Source organism: Taurulus bubalis (genome assembly GCF_910589615.1).
Source record: "Taurulus bubalis genome assembly, chromosome: 12".
NCBI lineage: Eukaryota > Metazoa > Chordata > Actinopteri > Perciformes > Cottidae > Taurulus > Taurulus bubalis.
In genome coordinates this window covers 11,478,720-11,501,291 of record NC_136600.1, presented here as the reverse complement: position 1 = coordinate 11,501,291, position 22,572 = coordinate 11,478,720, and the positions used below count along the sequence as shown (strand labels likewise).

The window sequence follows — 22,572 nt, the reverse complement described above, 5'->3', positions numbered from 1 at the left end:
AGCAGTAAGACATGAATCATATACTTATACAACCAGAGGAGTACCCCATTGGTGGTCAGTAGAGAGAATGCAGCGTTAGCACAAGAAACATATACTTCTATACAACCATAGCAGGCACCATCAGCAGTTTAAGGCACTTTCGCATTAGCTTCACTTGACGCCACATGACGTAACGTCGGTATTTAAATGCAACAAGTAGCTTGCATTTATAGAATTTACTCTTGTTTATAAGTTACAAAGGTGAGGCTACTCAACTGTATTCTTTAGTTGAGTTTACTGTCCATTATTTCCCAGCAGGGTGTGAACCGTATCGACCCCTCCGTCTTTTCAAGTCTCTGTGTGAGGAGCAGTCGGGGCACCTACTGTGCGGACTAAGCTATGTCTCTCTGCGTATATCTTTGTTTCTCTCTCTCCCTCCCTCCATCTCTCTGAGGTCCAGGGCGGCGTCATTAGCAGTCGGGCTCAGAGTGCAGCTCGGTGGAGCCCTAGGGCCGAAGCTTTGTGCCTTAATTACCCACCTAATGAGTCACTGGGAAAGTCACTGGGTTTATTGGTGCCTCCCTCCCTCGCTTTCCTTTTCTCTCACTCTCAATCAATCTCTCTCTCTCTCTCTCTCTCTCTCTCACGCACACACGTACACACACACACACACACACACACATGTACTGTATTCACTTCATTCCCTTTGACTTATATGGTAATTACACATTCACACACTTGCACTTGCCACATCCACCTAATGACTGCAGTTGTATTCACTCACTCACTTATTCACTCGCTTTCTCATTCGTTCCCTGATTTACACACACACACACACACACACACACACACACACACACGCACACACACACACACACACACACACACACACACACACACACACACACACACACACACACACACACACACACACACACACACAACGCACGTATTTATTTGCTTGCTTAGTTGCTTGTTTGGTCCCTCAGTCTTCATCCACACTAAGCCGGCTAAATCTGACAAAGCTGTTTAAGTGTGAAACGGAGAGAGAGATCCATAGGGTTTTTACAAAGATCTCTGTCCACGTTGAAACACTTTGACGGTTACTGTGGCACAACTTGCTTTCAATCCTTCCTCCTCTTTCAATGGGCAACACGTGCATGACAACATATGATACAAAGCTGAATAAACCTCTGTTCTCTCCCCCATTCTGCTCTCTCTGTGATCACCGGCAGTGTTTTAAATAAAACATCCAGTATAATCATATATATTCTTCTGTTTATGTTGTCGGGGTAGCGAAAAATTGCAGCTCACAGATGCTACCTGTTAACCAGGAAAACTCATTTAAAATCAAACCTGTATCAAATGATGGACTTAACGGACATTTATGTTGAAATATGCTATAAGTTGCATGCGTATAACAGGAGTGAAACCGGAGCCGTCAAGCAGCCTCTGTAGACAGCTGGATTGATTAAAATAGAATCTGTTCCGCCGGACACGCTTCAGACAGAAGACTGAAACACCCAAACCTCCTGTGTAGACTCACTCACTCACTCACTCACTCACTCATGTTCCAACAGAAATCCTTATGCAAAAATTAAAAAAAGCTAATGGTGTAACTGTATTTCTACTGTTTACCTCCCTATCTTTGCAACGGAAGATAAGACTGTCGCTGTGATAACTTTCAACATAGTTGTGAAGTCCTTTCTCTTATGAAACACTGTGCAGTGTTTTTTTTTTTTGTTCTTTAGGTTTTGAAGCCTTGAGTTTGGCATTTTTGCCGCCTCTGTCTTGTTTTCATTGAAACCAGAAGTGACACGAGAGGGTGGAGCTACCAAACGCTGAATAACGCGATCAAAATGTTACAACTTACTTTCATGAACTAAAAAAACCAACTGTGAAAGTGGTGAAGTTCAAAGACGAAAACAAACTCCCAGACCGGCCAACGCTGTGGTAGGCGACCTGTCAATCACAAGGTAGCCCCGCTCTAAAGCATACCCTTGTTTATGGTCTATCATGTTGTATTGAAGAAGACTTGAAACTAGAGATTGAGACCATAAACTCATGTTTACAATGTTTACTGAGGGAATAAATCAAGTAAGAATTAAAGTCATCTTCTTATATACTTCCTTTATACAACCCCCTGATGGCCAATAGAGAGAATGCAGGTTTAAGTACTAGCTGTTGCCTCCTGGTGTTCACTCAGTTTCTTTTGTACATCTTCCTTAATCACTCACTCAATCTCTCTCTTGCTTCAGCTCACACGTAGAGAAGCAAATACTGTTTGAGTTTTTTCAGTCTTTTCAAATGAAACTATATCTTATTATAGAGCACAACGTCTTGCACACACACACACACACACACACACACACACACACACACACACACACACACACACACACACAGACTGTAGACGCACACTCTCTATCTGTTCCATTCACACCTCCTGCGCTCTCTCCCACCACAAATTCACACAGTAACACTCAGCCCGATGGCATCACACCTGCATGGAGAGCCGAACAGTCTGCTCCTGTTCACCTCCCAGATGCTGCGAGCGGACATGATGACACTTGCTGCGCTTATATTGTAGGATTGAGCGGCTGCCAGGGGTCGAATCCCACGGCCATGAAGCGCTTTAATTAAGCGGGTTCAACTGTGAACGTTCAATTAAAAAAAAAAAGTGTCGTCTTTCAGAGTGGTGTTGATTTTCACATCAGTCAGACGGTATTTCAGAAAATCATTGCCAGAATGAAAATTAAGTTGTGGGTATATATTGAGATTAACGACTTATTGCTCTAATGAACACACTGAAGTGCTTCATACTGAACTGGATGTACTTTTTTTTTGACTGAAGTTTGTTCCAAAACCCCACTTCTGCTGTTTGGGATGTTGACAACATGTACATTAACATTGCCAGCTTACTATTAGGGTGATGTGCACCAAAGGATGAAAATGGGAACTAGAAAATTGGTGGAGCATCTGCCCCGAGGCAAAAATTCAAAAAGCAAACTCGTGACCAGAGGAGCGAGGGAAATCTGGACGCGGGAAGCGAATGAGACACGGTTCTTTGCTCCTTCAACAACTCCCGTTAAGATGCCCTTGAGCAAGGCGCTTAACAGCCAACTGCTCAGATGGAGCTGCTGACTGGCACCAGACTGTGGTTGTACTGGGCAGCTACAAGGCCTTAATGTCTGTAACTGAGCGAGTGTGAAGGGCAATGCTGGATAAAAGTACACAGCAGAGCTTTTCTGGGTAAATAAAGAGAAAAACAAATAAGGCTGGATGGCCGGCTAAATGCTAATGCAATTGCTTCCTCTTTGTCTAGACAGAGCATTTAGACTTCCTGTGCAAATTTCTAAATACATATGCATCTCCCAATCTGTGTCCAGAACTCCGGCGGAAGCTTTCACTGGAGATGGGGAGAAAAGCAAGCCAAATGCATCTGCTGTTCCCGTCGCTAAATGACTGGAACACTGCATTGTCAAGGCTCACGGCTAAATGAAAAGGCGCCGGACATCTTGATAGCGGAAAACTACCTGTAATTTGTTCGGGCAGTAAAAGGGTTTATATATAGAAAGTAAAAAGGGTCCGTAGCTTGCTTTCTTTCATTCTCTCTCTCTCTCTCTCTCTCTCTCTCTCTCTCTCTCAGGGATTAAATGGTGCCTCTATCGCTGGTCTCCAGGCTGACAGAAGGCCTCCAGAGTGCGTTTTGTCCGCTCGGCGCCACCTCCTCCGCTGACAGCCCTCAGTTGCCTGGAGACGCCGCTTGAGAGACAAGCTGTGGTAAATGAGCAGGTTGTTGATCAAAGCCCACGACGGCTCCACTGCTGCGTCTTCAGCAGCGCGCCGCTCAGGCGCCGTACACCACTTTGACTTCCTGTTCTCTGCTGACTAGCTTTTCTCTGCTGAAAGTTGTTTTCCCTCCCCCTCCATACAGTACACCCTGACATTAACCGCCTGTCGAAAATCACATTTGAAGCATTTCTGTGGAGACGTGCCAGCTTGATTGGGGGGTTTTCTGCCATTAGCATTGCAAAAGAGTGCAAATTAGAATTTTAAAATATGGGGTTCTGCGATGATTAAGTTCCCTGAAAGGCTCAGGGTGTTTTGGTGGCACCGTGGATCTGCCATTAGATGTTTTGTGTCGCTGATTGTGATGCATAATTTGCTCCGAAGACTCTGAAGACTGCAACCATAGCAAACAAGTGGTGCTATTATTGTTGGCAAAAAAAAATCAGACAAAGAAGAAAAATCCTGAGTTCATGAGTGTTTTATACATTCTGAAATAAATTGAGGACTTTCTTTCTTTTACTGTGGAATGCTTCAGATGATTATCTAAAGTGCTGTTATAGAATAAGTATTCAGGTTCTTTACTAAAGTAGAAAACCACAATGTAAAACTCTTTTCTTCTTTTCCAGTTACTTTTAGACATTTAACACTTCCCACTGTATCCATTGCACAGCGGCGTCTTTGCAGTGTGAAACCTGAGGCTCAAATATGGTTCTTTTTTTTACGTCTTTATTTTATTCAAGTAGTCGTATGAACCCCAAATGAGTTATATTACTTGTAATATTTTATATCATTTTTTTCAGAATTTATTTGTGAATAAAATGTAAATTTTCAAAAAAAACACTTTTTTAACATATTTTGATCATAACTATTAATGTCCAGCATGATCTATGCTAGATTTCCGCCCAAAAAAGTAGCCGAACTTTTACAAACTCCATGGTTCAGGCCCTTACCAACATCCAAAATACTAATAGGTCACCTTTTTGGAAAGCTTAGGACCTAAATAATCAGAATATGCAACAAAAACCACTGTAAAACCAAGCTTTGATATATTGGGAAGGTGTTTTAGTAAAAAAAACGTGTCGTTCGGTTCAAAAATAGAAAGGTTACTTGTTTTATGACAAAACATTGTCTCACCAGAGGCTGCTGGGTATTAAAATTTGCATAAGCCTTCCCTCTTGCTGGTTGAGGTGTTTCTAGAAATGGGGAGGTACACGTAAGTCACAGGAAGTGGATTTGTGAGACAGAGAAGAAGAAAAAGAAACCTCCGGCCGATTTGTGATTTTACAGATACTAATATTGAGTTTGTAAGGATTTTGATTACTTTGTTAGACTCCTACAAGCCTGTACAATTACTGAGATGTGTTTGTTAGGGAAATCCGACTTTGTAAAGGGTATTTATCATGGATTTAGTGAAACCTTACGCCCGCCGCGGCAAGCTGACGGAGCAGCAGTATAGTCGGCAGAGTTTACGTAAATACTTAAACTTAACAGTTACTTTAATTATGTTTTACACCATATGTATCTTCTCACAAGGGTTGTGAAACTGTAGAACTTTAAATTAAGTTAAACAACGATGTGGTTCTAGAGATAATTAAGGAAACGTTCAAACAAAATAAAATAAAAATTGTCCGAAAACAGGCACAGCGGCGCTGCTTTGCCTTGCCGTGCTCAAAAGGTTACGGCGGTGGCCGCTCACTGCATCCAGTCTTAACGACCTGCGTTTAACACCACAGGCTGCTATCCTGCTCCAATCTCATCGTCGCATTTGCCAAATAGTGCCTTAAAATAGAGGAAATGCTTCGAAATATGACACTAATCTAAAATACATTTTAGATTAATAATCAAACTAAAATTAAAACTAAAATCAGCATCTGCAGGCAGAAACAATTAGCTGTGGACATTCATGAGAGTGGCAGCCTACCTCTCCCTCGTTGGCACTGCTGCCTGCCTTGTTTTTTTACACTGGAAACAACAACCTCTCGCAGTCTGAAAGTACCTTTAATGTACATAAGTATTATCAGGAAGACGTAGCCGACATATCTGCATCACAGCAGGTAACTGCAGCTGACAAATACATGTGAAGGAGAGGTTTAACGAAGCATAAAAGTGGAACGCAAGCATCTGAGGTCCCTAATTCAATGCTTGGGTAACTGTACTTATTTTCTGTCATCCTCTGTGTGTTGGTTTGCAGTGATGTAATTGTGTGCATATTATCAAGGGTTGCATGCAGTGTGCAAAATAAGGCGGGTCTGAGACTCCTTGATTTGACTGCTCAGACCCTCTGAAAGCCTCAATAGCTAAATTTCGAGGGGGTTTGCTACTGTGACTAAAATGCCTTACTAAGCTTGCTAACGCCCTGCAGTTCTCAATATTCAAACTGCAAACATTTATTCACAAATGTGAGTGCGAGCGATGGTTTTCCGCTGTAAAGCGCAGAGCGTAGTTGTGTGAGCGGCCTTATTGTCATCGATATAAGCATGTGTGGTTAACGTCAATACAGGCGTTACGAAGCAATGCAGACTCAACCCTCTTACAGCCGGCCACGAGCCCTTGACATTCCTCCAGTTCACCCGTTGAAACGTCTGCCGTGAGAGCTGTGCTTGCCTCTTCAGTTACTACAGGAGCCCTGATGGGAGAAGAACCCGACATGTCACTTCTTATACTCTGCTGGCAGGATAGCTTGTCCAAACTACCTGCTGGGAGAAATGCGGTGTCGGGTGAAGGCGGGCGTGGGTGTGATCAGGAGTGTCAAATGTAGCTTTGGGACATTCAGGTTTACTGCTGGATGTGTTGTGATCTAGATTCAAGGAAACATCTGGGAGCTTGGTACATGTCAGAGCTCAGTTGTCACATTCCCCTTTTACCTTTGACATCTGAGTCAGACATTTACAACATTGGGTTATAACTGTGGATACTGTCTACAGGGGATGCTTTTCTGTTGAGCATGTGGACAAAGATGATGCAAAAGAAGAGAAATAAGTCGGATTGGTGTGGACATTTTTAAGAATGTAGGTTTAGCCCAAGCACCTCTTTTCACTGCGCAATGAGCGCAAATAATAATAATAATAATACAAATAATAATAATAAACATTTGAATAACAATAGGTCCTCCGCTCTGACTACGTCAGTGCTCGGGCCCGAATTAGAGTGTTTGTAACCTGTTTGCCAAACTTGCTGTCCGAAAAGTCACGTGTTCTTGATGAGAAGACACCAGAGTCGAACAAAACCTCGATAATATGTTGGCAGCAGCAGAAGAAAAAGCCAACCCTGCACAGACAAATTGCATCAAGATAAGTAAAACGACCAATATTGGGCTGCTTGGGCACAGAGAGCAACATGTCTTTTTATCAATGTGCATGGATCAGTCAATAAGTCTGCCAAAAAGTGCAACTGAAAATCGAATCAAAGGCGCCAATAACCCTCAATGTAACACTAAATATGTTTCTCCTTTAAAGGCTCTAGCAAGCAACTGTTAGCCAGCCTGCTCCACACTTACAAGATGAGCAGTCGCCCTAAAAATAACAACAAAGTGTGAAATGGTTTGAGGCTTGCAAATTGCTCTTGACTGTGAAACTGTAGAAGCGCTCTGGTGACCTGTTTTTTAGAGCGACGCAGTTGATATCTGGGCCTGTTGATCCTGGAGTCTCTGAACACAAGCCAAGACTAAGATCAGGATTATGTTCCTCTTATATTCAACAACTTCAAACTCTCGGAACGTGAAACATTGAGGGTTTTCCTGTTATTCGGGCTACCTCTGATCCTTCGTTGTGTTTAATTTTTGTTGCAGCAAGCCTAAAGCAACTCCTGTTGTTGTTACTCCGTTGCAGTGAGGGGGGGGGGGTGGATGGTCTCGGCAGATGGTCAGTTGATATGCCAACAAATGAGATAGCTGTTGCTCATTACTATAGTATTTACTGCTAAAGCTCGTCGTTGCAATGTAAATTGATTATTTGTGCTGTTGTTTAGAATGAGCTATAGCAATTAGAAAATCCACTTCTCTATCCAGAAGTGTTATGCTAAATGAAATGGAACACCTGCCACATAGTGCACTGAAATCAAATAATTCACATTGTACAGACTCGGATGAGGTGTTGATGCTTAGAATGAATAAAGTCCTTGAAAAGTCAGCGCCATAAGCTACAGGGTAAAGCAAGGCTCGAGCACCAAATCCCTTTTGGATTGAACAAGGCTGAGCTTCATTGCCTTTGAATTCAATTTTCATTTGTGAGCGAAAGATTGTGTTTTCATTTGTTCCTTCAAATGTCAGATATTCTCACTCTAACCTTCAAATAAAAAAACCCCCTCTAAAGCTGATTAAATTCTTTTAGAGTTGGCGTCTCTTAAAAGTCAGGGACATCCATCCAATGGAAACCTTGGGATATGGGTTTAAAGAGTAGCACTGCACATATAACAGATATTTGGGAGAAATGAAATGAATTAAATATGGAAATTGAATTCCCTGATAATATCAGCTCTGTAGCATGGATGTGTAAAGAGAGAGGGATGCAGCGCTAGAGGTGACGTCCGTTCATTTCTATGAATGTTGCTCAGTGGCGCATAACATGTTTGACTTACAAGTATAAAATTCAGATAATAACTCTGGATTTCCTGCATTTAACCGCGTTTAGGACCTATTGATTTAAATGAAGGCTAATCAAGTGTTCTTACTGGGAAATTGGGAAAAATATCCGCAGTGTTACAGAAGTCTCTTTTCCAATGTAAGTGTATGGTAATAAGACTTTTTGAGCCCAAAGGCATCGCATGATGGACTCTGAAGTTGTAATTCCACCATTTGGCCACTATGTAATATCTGCTTTGCATGCTAACATGGATGACACTGCAAACATATGTTTAATAGGTGGGATGTTTACTATAGTGACATCTTAGTTAAGTGTTAGCACGCTAACGTTGGTCGAGGCGACGTCTCTCAACATGGCGAAGGTCAGCCGGCGGCTAACAGCGCAAACTACTGCAAAAGTGCTCCGCTTCTACAACAACGCTGTCAGTCGGGACAGCGTTATCAGCTGTGACCGCGGCATAAGCACTAAAAGCCTGCATGGCCGGCCCGGATGTCAACAAAGCAAGGAGTGAGACTCCATTCGCTGCTCAGGTAGACATTTCTCCACTATCTTAACATAGCAACCATTTGCTGCTATAGTAATGCTCTGAGTCTCTACATTTCACCTTAAAGGAGCATCAAAGTTATTAAGCTACAATTCATCCACATATTTCCATCCTCTATTTGTTGAGATATTTTTTGCTAGACATTCATTTTCCTTACATACAAGCAAAACGGCACATCATCTGATCCTTATTCAGAGTTCGAGATGAAGGGAAGATTGATTGCTGATTTTAGAAAATTGAGAGTTTCACAGGGCGACACTGCAGGGCCAAGGGGAACCAGAGGGCCGTGCGTATGCTAATGAGAAGACAGTGCATATCCATCACCAGGGCTCTTCAGAAGTAATTAAGTCAAATTATAGACGGCCCCCGCACCTTAATCTCTCACCAGATGGAGACCGAGCTGAGCAACAGGTGGCCTCTCTTCATACGAACCTGCGTCCCACCATTGTCATTTGACTCCTTGGAAACAATGGTGGACCCAAAGACAGCCAGACAACCGAGTGAAATATGAGAATGATGTGTAATCATGACGGAGCGAGTACATGTGTGCGGTATCCATTCCATAATGAGTTACCTGCTGTGACACCTGTCTCTGTCTCTTGTCTATGATTATAACAATAGACTGAAAAAGAGATGCAGTTGTTGCACACAAATGGCTGCCTTTTGTTTTTCATGCCTTAGAAAGTCATCTTTTTGAAATAGTGAAACAAAGCAAAACAAAAGCCAACACTGGTTTATCAAGCAAACTTTTTTGTGTGTTTGTTTTTCATATCTAAAAAGTCTGGGAATATAAAAAGAAGCTCATTTTTATTCAAACTAAGAACATTTTCTCAGTTGTGCTAGTAGGCTCTAGTAAGACTAGTAGGCTCAGGATGTTGTCGGCTTGTCGATTAAAGCTAGTTGGCACCAGAAATACTAGTCGGTTAAAACATATTATTACTTTATGAATGTACATAATTAAACTACATATTGACATGAGCTGTCTTAGCTTTTGCTATGGAGGGATAGGCGATATCCCTCCATATCACTTTTTGGGGTTACCGATACATTTTGGTATAGTTTTAGCGATACCGAAACCAACCTCTGGTTCGGAAAAGTTAAGTCAATGCGGAAGTACCTCACAATGCATTCTCTCCATTGGCCATCAGGGGGCGACTCCTCTGGTTGTATAGAAGTCTATGAGAAAATGACTCTACTTCTCTCTTGATTTATTCCCTCAGTAAACATTGTAAACACAAGTTTATTTAGTCTCAATCTCTAGTTTCAAGTCTTCTTCAACATAGCATGATGTTCATTTAGTAGATGATGGTCCATTTAGAGTAAAATACACAATGAAGTAGGGTATGCTTCAGGATAGGACCTTGTGATAGACACTCCCCATGTAATTTTAAAATGTGGTTAACATTTTCAAATGCTCTTGTAGTATAAACAGTGTCTTCTTGGTCTATATGTAATATTAAATTAAACTGTGCTGGATTTTTCATGTTTTCTGATTTGTTTTTGTACTTTTATACTAATTGACTATTTTAAACTTCTTCTAAACGTCAGGAAAATTAGTCGTTAGCAACATCCCCAGTGAGCAGTGCACGTTAATTCCACAGCAGGCGATAGTGTTTGCACAGTGTGCTTACACATATCATCTCGCAGTGTAAACTCTACCGATCAGGGTGCTTTCACAAGCCATCACGGAACAATAGAGAATTATACGTCTATGTTGCAGCTGGGGATGAACTCTGATTACTTTTCCCTCATCTCTCTTCCGTGACGGCAAATTCATCACACCGGCGAGCCCGCTCCGCTCTCGTCATCCCACGTGGGTGCAAGTGCAATCAAACCGTAACGTGCACACAAATTGTCCCCAATCAGCTCGCTATTTTTGAATGCCACCCCTTGATGCGATGGGTTGAAAACACAAGCAGGTTCGAAGCGTCTCCATTCCCGTTTGACAACGGCCTCGGGCAAATTGTTAGTCCGTGCTTGCAAGAATGAAATCACATTAAAGGTCTGCGAGGCCACAGTGTGTACGCAGCTAGTCGAAGCATGACTCACGGTGCTGTCTAAAGATGCTGCTCAACTCAGTTTTGCTTAACAAATGTTTTCCATGAGTTGCTCACCCCGTTTGTCAAATGCACTTACATAAAACAGCTGCTTTTTTCACTTATTAATGTCGTGAGTTTCTGTAGGCCTCGCCGGAGAGCCAGTTTCTGAGTAGGAAAGGTCTGAGGAGCGTAAAGAGACGCACTGCTTCTGCCATTTCATACTAACAAGCTGAGTTTCTTCAAATGTGCTTTTGAAAAATGCTCAGTTTCCAACTCTCTAACACGTCCAGAGCGGTGGGAGAGGTTCACATAACTTCAGAAGCTCTGTAAGTCTCAGCTGGAGCTGCTTAATGGGAGTGGGAATAGATTTGGCAGAAGGAGAAAGACAACCAAAACTGTCTGCAAAAGGACTGTTTGGATATCTCTAAGTAGCAGTTTCATGCTCTCTCATCTATGCAGGAGATCCAACGCTCACAGAAACTGACTAACCCAAAGTGTTGAAGCAAAACACGAGATCATTTAGCAAAAGAGGACGAGAATTCTGCATCAGATCTTGGATCAGTGCACCAATCACTGGTTGGTTGTATGTATTTTTACATTTTTTAGTGGCAATTTTATAGATGCGAAATGCAAGATCTCCTAATTAAATCATGTATAGTCACTATAGTTCATAATTGCTGGTCAATAACCAACATTTGTTTGCAGTCATGTATTATACTTCCCATAGTTGATTATTGATATGAAGCATTATTAATCATTATGACTGCTTATTACATAATCACACAGTGCTATAAACAGAATATAAGTATGTGTATAATCTATTAGACATGGATGTTAATGCATTATAGAGATGAGCGCCATAGAAAGTGTTGCACACTTCTGTATTAAATGTGTTGCAGCCTGCAGAGCCAATACGACACGTAAACAGTGTTGTCATCTCAAGTCCTAATGGAAAAGCTCCTGCATACTAAACCTCATCAAAGTAAACCTTTGTTATGTTGTCAGCGTCTATTATACAGGAAGACTTTCATTTCACATTCAGAAAACTGAAAAATGACACCTATTCTCACAAAATGATTGATGGCAGCTAAAAAGAAGAAGCAATATTAATGCTATAAGTCATCGTTGCTTACAAATATGTTGTGTTTTTGAGGACAGAAAGATTGGTTGTTTGTTTGGTCGTTGGTCGTTTCTTTTAGTTACTGCTGAATTTCAGGCAGCGACATGTTCCCTGAAATGAATTCATTGCATTGTAAAACGTATCTAACACATTATTAAACATTGTAGCCTCTCCCACCTGTGTGTAAATTGATTTGAAAAGGACACAGAGTTTTTCTGGAGGTGTAATATATAACAGAATTTCATTTTCAAGCTGACACATCATAATTATTCACCGTGTTCGCAGCCATTCCTTCCTCTCAAGGAAAAGTATGGAAATGTTGAGAGTGTGCCTCGTAATGTCATCGTGCGAATACTTGTCGCTGTTTGTTTGCACTTCAGCCAAGAGATCACGTTGTGCCTTCAATGAGCGGAGAAAATTGTCAGACCTGAGCTCCAAAAAAAATAGATTTCACAACCCCTGAAGAAATGCCAAGTATGCATTTTCCTAAAGCTCAAACCGAGCCATCAGCAGGTCACCAAGCAGAGGGAATATCCGAGTTTGTACACACAAGTTTCATTTTTTTGCCTAGAAGTTGGTCCGCTAACTGACTTCTGACATTCTGACGTTGAAAACCCCCCAAAAAACATTGTTTTGCTTTGACAACACACTGTAAACGCCCACACGGCAGGAAGTGAGGTCAAGGCTGAGGTCACTTCCTGCACATTCTGCTTGTGCGGCCTCACAGGCTTCTTAAGAGAGTGTCTAACAATAGCTGCGACCGCGTAGAGGAGCCTCTGATTCTCTCCACACACAATAAATACATTTGTTCCTCTTTGGGACGTGCTTATCGGGGCCGGGGCTGAAGGCCGGCGGAGGTGTTTTGTTAAATTTAGATTGTTTGCTCCTCTGCTGTGGAGACCCTGATTGCATTTCAACACAATCAATACTGGCATATTGGATCTGAGTGGGATGGCAATAAGAGCCAATAAAGCTTCGAGGGGGAGCTCGGGCCGTATTGTCTGTCAGGCGGACAGGAAAACAGCCACGCAACAAAAGGCAATAAGCGGGCAGGCGGGATAAAACACAGCAGCGCACACACACACGGAAATACAAGACAAACCAACACGGAGCCAGACGCGGAGGTTCCCAGACTGAAAACACAGACTACACGTGTACATGCTGACATACAAGCTGTACAAGTCATACACACCACACACACAAACACACATTCGCAATCTTGGTTTCTCCCCTCATTTCCTCTCTTCGAGATGCTCACACTCACTCATCTAATGACGCACGCTGGTTCCCCGCCCACATTCGTCAAAATAAAACCCAGAGAGCCTCGGGATGTGTTGCTTTGCCGAAGCGCCCTCTGTGATTTAGCAAGCTTTAAAAAAATGGCTCTGAATACAACTTGGTGTCGCACGTCTGCTTTCCTTTTTCTTTTCTTTTCTTTTCCTCTCCTTCACTGACCCCCGATCCCCAGTCTTATATTAGTGACATCCCCGTAGCACCCTTCCTGCAGGCCTGGACAGCCTGAATCGAATCATGACGAGAATATTTCTCTTGAGCGGGGGAAATTGAATTTTCCGCAACACCGGCGTACACAAATGTCTGCACACACACACACACACACACACACACACACACACACACATTGGAAACTGAGTTCAGTTAACTGCAATATACCAAAGCATTCAGACACAGGAAATAGTCTGCACAGAATACGAAGCATTACAAGGAGAGCTAATCTTAAACATACTGCTAAGCGAGAGACAGGGTGGGAGGGAGGGAGGGGAAGGAACCGAGCAGAAATCTGCGTTTCCTGTTGCTGAAAACTTTTGTCAGCAGTTGCAGCCGTTTGAAGCTCGCTGAATGGAACCTGCTGAGCTCTGGCTCTGTCACACGCCTAAAACGCTGCTCTGACATCTTTGTCTCAGCAAACGATTGGTTTGACATTTTTCTGCCTGACTGCCTCGAAACAATACAAGTAGCAGCCACTTACTGTAGCGCGCCGCTGACTGCGAGTGGGGGCAGGAACGAGAAGCGGCGTCTCGAATCTGAATTGTGTACTGTCGGACTTGAACGGCAGCCGATGCATATTTCATGCACATTTCTAAGAGATTCCACAATTTACCGGTAATCACAGTGAACGCATTCATCAGGAGCGCACTGTGTGCAAAGAACCGGGCCTGTTCTAAAGGAGGTCCAGATTATTAATAAACATCCTATTTTTAGGCCCTTTCCTTGAAAATTGCATACCCAAAATCTCACATGTGTAAAAAGGGTGCATCTCTGCAACCACTAGGGCTATTTGAATAATTTGGGTGTTATAATAAAAGGTACACATGTGAGATTTTGTTCAGATGTGTAAATATCTGTCTATATGATGCATTTTGCATTGGGGTACATTTGTGCACTTTTGCGCAAATTTGCGCACATCTGTGACGTTTGAATTTTTTCACTTATGGTGCTGAATACATCGAAATACAGCAGTTTGGGCCATTTTTTCATAATACAAGCTATGATTTATAGTTTTATATAACAATCGCTCAGTCTTCCCCTCTAAAAGGTTCAGTAATATTCCGAAAAAGCAATCACCCCTTGCCTATTTTTTTTTATTTCTCACGCCATCAGAAACACATTCTACTCACATCCGCCTGCATCTAATTTACAATTGTGTTGTGATTTGAGCTGCGCGGCCACACCCTGGGCAGCGGGGAATATAATGGAAATATAATGTAAAAAGCAGATGACCGTGAATTCAGTCCTCAATGTCATTCTCCCCTCCAATAACTGCGATTCAATTCCACCTCTCGAGCGCAGGAGCCAGGGGATAAATCCCTGCTCCCCCACCATCCTTGGACTAATCTCCCCTTGGAAAGCCACTCCGGCATGCAGCGTTCTTGCTGACCTCTCCTGCAGCTCGGTCTTGTATCTGAGTGGTGGTGATGGGGGGGTTCTCCTGCGTGTCACTCACCTGCCGCCACTGCTACAGCTCGTATTAACAAGGGGACTTGGGGACTCTGGGGGTTTTGCATATAAATTATCTGTCTAGCTCCCGAGATGATATCAAACGCTGTCTGGGCCTGTGTGTGTGCATGTGTGTGTGTGTGTGTGTGTGTGTGTGTGTGTGTGTGTGTATGTGTGTGTGTGTGTGTGTGTGTGTGTGTGTGTGTGTGTGTGTGTGTGTGTGTGTGTGTGTGCAGGCTTCACATGTCTGCTCGCCTGGCTTTGATGTCAAGGGGCGACATCTTTATATTTCTTGTATTCCCAACCTGCCCGCCGAGAAAACGCCTTTGAGCCTGTTTAAAAGAAAAGAAATCCATTCCTCCCGACGTTTTAAACATTTTAAAAATCACATTTCGGGAAATGAGACTCATCCCGTCTGTTGCGCTCGTGTTTACGATGAAATGGCTTTTTTCCACACCATCTAACACAGCAACAGCAAAGCGCTTTTTCTGCTCCCCGCAGGGTCATGATCTCAATATCAAACAGACTCTCCGTTTTTGTTTTTTTTCGCAACAGCTGAACGGTGGCAGAGTGACCATGAAGCTGAACGCGTGATCCAAAATGATACAGTGACTCGAGGCAGCGACTCATTGCTGGGCTGACGCTGATGTTCCGTGCAGAGGAGGTTTATTACCTGCAGCTTCCCACCGCTTTACTCCTCCTTTCATCACCGTTTCTGCAGTGAAGTTACATTTTGTGGCTGGTTCGGAGCCCGCGGGGCCATTGTGGTGACACTGTGGCAAGAAATTATTGCAGTCATTATTCACGGTGCAGTAGTTCCAGTGAAGTGAACGTAACGTCATCAGGGCATATTTCCCAGACAAGAGAGAGGTGGAGGGGAAGCAAGAAGTCAGCCTTAATTTTGTCCCCAGTTAAAAATGCTGAACATTCTTTCTGCAGCTTCTGGTACATTAACTTGTTTTAAAGAGAGGCTTCTATTATGCAAAATTACACAGTGACAGCGATAATGATGCCAGAATTAGAAGTTAACAAGAAAAACAACTCCCTCTCACACTTGCTCCTGTTTTTAATACGACAATGGAATTGTTTTGATGTCGCCTGCAACAATCGAAGATCTTTTTAGTTTTTGTGTGTCTGTCACAACATAACTACAAAGTAAATAATACAATTGTATTACTTGTTCCTGTAACATAATGGAATATAACATAACTTTTTTCGTTGCATAAGATAAGTTATGCTTTGAGTCAGTCCTCGTCTGATCCTCAAGACATGACAAGAATATATGAGGCCAGCAAGGCCTGAATTTAAAGTTCACTTCAACATTATTTTCAGAATCAAAGTGGATACAAGCTGCATGATCATTTTAACACAAAAGTTAAAACGAGACTTGTGGCCATGAATGGCCTTAACAGGATAATGGCACATTGAATTTCCCTTCAAACTTTGCGTAATTGCACCATGCATTTTTTATTTTACATTAGCCACCAGTACTAAAAGTGTATGAGTGTTACTTATTTTTTCCAAAGACACAGTCTTGCCTTAAAGGTGCAACATGGCGTTTTTGACCATGTAGCACTGTGGCGCAACATTTTCATGTTTTCACGAGGACGCGAATGATGCGATATGCGTTCCTGCCAAAGGCTTCAAACTATTCCACTGGTCAACAGGTAGTAATGTGTTGTCAAAAGTGCGGGCAGGAAGAACACTGCTAGCTAGCAAATATAGATGTAGGAATTTCCCCAGCGGCCATGGCCTTCACAGCCTCTCTGTCTGGCCTTGATGCCATTCTAAAAAATATTTTGCCTGCTGCCACGTGGCCTTGATGACCGCACTTTGCAGTTTTCTCCTCCTGTCTCTTTTCTGGCTACACGGCTTTTAGAAATCAGCGTCTTTTGTTGAGATTCTGAATTCTTATCCAGCTTCATCAAGTGAAAAGCTGCACACATGACCAGAGGTGGGTTGAATTTTGAGCCTGGTATGAACTACTGCAAAAAATGGGATATTCATGACAGTAGATGACAGACAGCTGAGCCGCGGCCACCGGAGACAATGCCTTTGATTCCAACAGTGGTGTTTCTCCGCTCTGCTAAAAATATTTGCCGTGTCTATTTTTGATAGAGCAATGCATAGAGAGTCTTCTTTGCTATTTGAGGGGATGCACCCAAACCCCTCCTTCTTTCAAGCAGGAGAAGCAATGCGGGCGTTCTCCTCCTACTAACATGCACGCCGTGTGAAGTGTAAACCCACAATGATTATGAGGAGCAATGCCTTTTTAACTAAAACACAGTCACACTTCTTTGATTTATGTCGTTTATAACAGGACTTGTAATGTTTAATTGGTCAAAACAGCTGAGAATAATAATTTATTGCAGTGAAAGTACTATTATGTGTCGAAAATAAAATAATTCTTCAACCTGAAGTTAAGTTAATAATGTTCATCGACTTACTGGAAAGTTATTTTAAGTAATTAAGTTGTATTTGATGTCCTTGCTGCCCTGGTTGTGCCCTCGACACAAAAGGTCAAGTGGCCTCTAAAATGATTACATTCCAGGTTTGGGTGGAACCAATGCAGGTTTTCTTTTTTTTCTTTTTTATTGAGCTTTCCAATGGTTTTATGAACGAGGAAATACATACAGTGCAATGTGTTTAGTTGAGTACCTTTTAAGGAACAAGTAGAGGAACTGGTTAATTGTCAAGTAACACAATTAACTATCTTTACATGTCAGCTGTGAGCCAATTATTTTTAGGTAATAATCCCTGATTTATTTTTATTTTTAGCGCTTCACACTAAGTATTGAATGTATGTGCACGCCCTACAGCTCTACCAGAGAGAATATTTTCATATTCATAATCTTTGACGGTCTTAAATATTTTACAGGTTTCCTGTAGAAAAAGACGCGACACATGAATCATTGCCTACACTTACATACCTAGTTCAAAGTAATTACGACACACTAACCCTTCAACCCCCCTAAAAAAAACCTGCTGACGCAGTGAAATGATTCAGCCACTTGGGCAACACAGACGCACTCTGATTCCTCAAACTTAATGTTCTCCTCTGGGAAACACGCGCACACACACACACACACACACACACACACACACACACACACACACACACACACACACACACACACACACACACACACACAAGATGAACAACAGGGAAACACAGAGGCGTACTGACAGCGACAGAGAGACAGAATAAGAGGAAACTGATTACAGTAAGTAGCAACCCCCACCATTACAGGGAATGCTTGAAGATAACAAGCATGGCCATGAACCAAAGAAACACACACACACACACACACACACACACACACACACATACACAGTTCAACAAAAGGGAGGCACCCGCCCACCTCCGGCCTCCTCTTCCAGCCCCGCCCTGATGTCAGGTCCCATATGAGGGGGGCGAGACGGCCACGCTCCCTGGCTCCTCCATCCATCCAGTCTACTCAGGCTGACAAACTAATGGAGACTAATCAACTGTCATTGCGAACACGGCGCACACTACATCTCCCGGCTTCCCGTACCCCCCCCCCCCACCGCCACCAAACTCCCCTCCCACCATCATTTCAGCGATAACTGTCATGAGCAGAAATTACAGAGCGATGGCTATATATAGCCCCCCGACTGCTCCTCCCTGCCCTGGAGCACACACAAACACGCACAGAGTCGTCCCTGAGCACATTAATTTCCCATTTGCTCACCTGAATGACCCCCATTATATATTCAACCTTAATCTAATCCTAATTCTACACCCACCCTTAAATTTACCTTGACCTCAACCCCAGTGCTGATGTCTGTCATCTGAGCAGCTATCGACTGCTCAAAGATTCTGCAGAAGTTTGCAGATGACATTACACTTTACTTTGTAAATCAATATATCTGACGGCTCTCTTCTCCCGGCAGAAGAACGTGTGAATTGCAGGACGGTGTAATAGTTTCATTATAATTAGCGTAACAACAGTGCTTTGATTATTGCAACTGTCATTTAAACACCAGGTTATTTTAAGAAATAGTTTAATAATGATGTTGGATTATTCTTTAAAATGACTCTGGTCATCGATATGCTTTAATCTGGTCTCTTTCTTTACTTTGATTCTTCGTTCAAGCTGCAAAATGTCATGGGAGTCAGCTGGAGGTTTAGCAGTGTGTCTGAAAAATTTGTGGTACGCTCAGCAGTATAGGAAGACAAAGTGGATCTACTTCATGGGGAATTAGCAGAATGGCTTTTCTGTTACGACAACCATCAGGAATAGTGCATGTGTTGAAGTGCGTTGTGAGTTCATTAGTATTACACACTTAATCTCGATATTCAAGGCAAACAACCTATTTGTATGCAAGGACACATATTGACTGTGTCTCCTCAGACAAACAGAACATGTCATATATGTGTCAGAATGAAGCCAATTTGCTCCAAATGCTTTGGGAGTCGATATATAAACAGAGTTCCAGATGTCCCGAAAATGCTGACATTCATTATTTTCTCTTTTTTATTTTTTTGTCTGTAAATCACATTTCTTAAACATACAATAACAGATTTTTGCGGCCTCTGAGGGACAGTAGAAACAAGTTGTTAACACAGCGTTGACATATTGTCGTCTTTTACGAGCTTGTTAGCAGGCAGTTGTAAAACATAACTATGTTTTTAGAACTCGACATGCCGACACGCAAAGAAAACAATGCTGAAGTCCAAATAAAAAGTGGAATCCACAGCCCCCTGTGTTTGCTCGGGAAATCTGGTGTTTTCTTCTAAGAACTAGTCAGTGCCTCTTGGCGACTGGATGAGACGCACCAGCCTTTTAACCACCTCCAATGTAAACTCATCTGCGTCATCATTAGACGGGTAGAGTAACTGCAAGAGTAAAGAACAAGAAGGTCTTGAGTAGGATGGGTGGAAGGGGAGGTTCAAAAACAGGACTTTCACTGCATGTGAAACCAGGTCAACAAAACAAACAGAGTTATATTACATAAGAAATGTATTTTAACCTGACCCACAGTCTTCTTCTAAACCTAACCACGTAGTTTTGTTGCGTAAATAAAACAAAAAAGTAAACTACATTGGAACTGTATGAATGAAACAAGCAGAAACTGTACGTCTCCTGTGAACATGGAAGTTTACTTTACGATGTTTAGAGGGGGAATATGCCGCTGCCCCTGATGCGTCCAAATCAGCCGAGCTGGAAGCATCAGGCGACTGGCCAAGCTGTCATGTTTGACAAGCTGGTAGTGAGAATGTTTAATGTACGTACATAATCGTCCTAAAAATACGAATTACAGCCAATAAAATCTTGAGTTAGATTTTTTTTAAATGCCAATGTTTCTCAATTAATTTAACCTAAAATGCCTAACTCTGGATCTTATTTCATCACCTTTTAAAATATCTAAATATAATGTTCGAGCATAACAACACAAACACACAGGAATATTGCTAATTGCACATGAACACACACACACACACACACACACACACACACACACACCCACACACACACACACAACAAAGTTCACAAGCCGTTGCTTTAGGTCTCAGCATCTCAGGAAGCTATCTTTGAAAAGGGAACTGATTCATTTCCATGTTTCCATGTACAGCACAGGAAGACTTAGATCCCGTTTGACTGTCAGCAAAATCTTCATCGTTGACTTATTGACCTGTTTACGACTGGTTTCGAGCGAAAAGCCAGTCAGGCCAGTATCTCCTCAACTAAAACAAACTGAAAATAGGTGAAGCTAAAGCAGGATCAAACCTGTGTCCTTGAACAAAATAGTTTCATTACCCAGCAGCCACCTTTTACTTTGTTTGAATCCCCTGCTAACCGCTTGGATTCGGTGCCACACATAAGTGATTGCCACCAGCAGGATGTTTGGCGTGGCTTGCGCTGGAAAATTCTATATCATTAGCACAACGTGAAAGCATGAATTGTGAGAAAATAAATTAGAACAGTGGCGGCTATACAGGGAGCAGGCACTAATTAACACTCAATCATTACAAGAAAATCCTTCTGAAAATTACAGCCAGTGTGCTGTAATTCCATATACATGAGTGATAGATTTCTTCTGCATCTGAATCCTTAATGCTTTCATACTGGAGACACGCAGGTGTAATGGCATTTTCAGAGGGGGTGTAGACAGATTAATCACACTGGAGGTAGCATTATTCAGTAAAAAATACTGCACACCGCACAAAGAGTTGCAGATTGCGGTGCAGATCGGCCTCTTGCAAAACCTGTGAGGCATATCGCCTTCTTATCACGTTGAGGTATGATGCAGCAAAACGCCTCAGGCCTTGAGCTATTCATACCATTTCAACTGTGCCTGTGCAAGGGGCAATAATTTAGATTTTTACGACCCGGCAGCACAAAATGACCATAACATGGCTGCAAAAAGGGAGCTGTGGGGATTATTGATTGATGGTGACTACTACTATGCTGAGATTTTTAGTGCTCAACTGGGTGGGTTATATTTAGGGATGCACTGATACGGAGATCGGGCCAAAACTGACTCAAATAGCAGAATCAGATATCCATGACAATGGGGCCGATCTATGCAATTAAATTATATGTAAACTATGTACATTTTACAATTGAATGGCAAGTATTTATTTCACCAAGTCACTGCTGTATGCTTTATTGTGTTGTTATCTGGACTGGTGCATCCCTAGTTATATAATAAAAACTATAAAACTAAAAGGATTGGGCACATATGACAGTAGTTGCATTTCCTGTCAAAAACAATAAAGGTCACTGGTTATTCAACGCCGCGTGGGAGCAGATTAATAGAAATCCATGTCTCACCGTCTTTGCCGATGAGGAAGTCCAGGTATCGGTAGGTGTAGGCCACGCCCACCTTGGTCTCCACCTGCGGTCTCTTCAGGGTGGAGTAAATCTTCCCCGGACTGTTCTCCTCCGACGTCGACTTCATCTTACGTAGCCCGCAGCCCATGGCTGTCTCTCTGTGTGCGCGGACCTCTGCCAACCAGAGAAAAACAGAGTTAGTGTTTCATTGTGTGTGTAGCAAGCAAATTAATTTGTGTGTATGTGTGGTGTTTAAACATTGGAGTTAACCTGTGGTGAGAGAAGTGCTCAGATCCTTTTCTTTGAGTAACACCACAATGTACAGTTCATTCCTGCTGTTTGTAAGTTTTAGCTCTTTAACCAGAAACCATTTCCAAATGCTTTTTTGTTTGTTTTTCCACCATCGCAGGCAACCAAAGGTTTACATTCATATCCATATGATATGAAAGTCACATATTGATAATAGTTCAAAAGGAAAAAGAAAACAGGACAATATTTGGGTAAATGTCGGCCTACTTATTCACTTTCCCCCACTGGCTACGACTGACAGATTCACACATATGAAGGCAAACATTCATGCACTCTGATATCCGTGATTCCTCCGGGATGTCAGGAAAAACCACTAAAGCAGAACATGTTGGATTGAGCATCTGTAAATAAATAAATGAACACGACTAAATGGGCTTGATATTTCACGGGTTCCCTCTCTCTCGTTCCCAGGGAGACCAAATTAGCAGAGACAAGTGTGGAAGAAGAGGAGCCC

General features: G+C 42.4%; 1 protein-coding gene across 1 annotated transcript in view; it reads right to left on the bottom strand.

Annotated features, from left to right (window-relative positions):
• Positions 1-21,957, bottom strand: part of rftn1b (raftlin, lipid raft linker 1b) — a gene marked incomplete at both ends in the record, with an annotated part of 81,644 nt that extends 59,687 nt beyond the window's left edge. The window contains one exon of the mRNA XM_079228007.1: positions 21,810-21,957. Coding sequence (XP_079084133.1) covers positions 21,810-21,957 — 148 coding nt within the window. The remainder of the gene's footprint in view (positions 1-21,809) is intronic.
• Between the last annotated feature and the right edge of the window lie 615 nt (positions 21,958-22,572).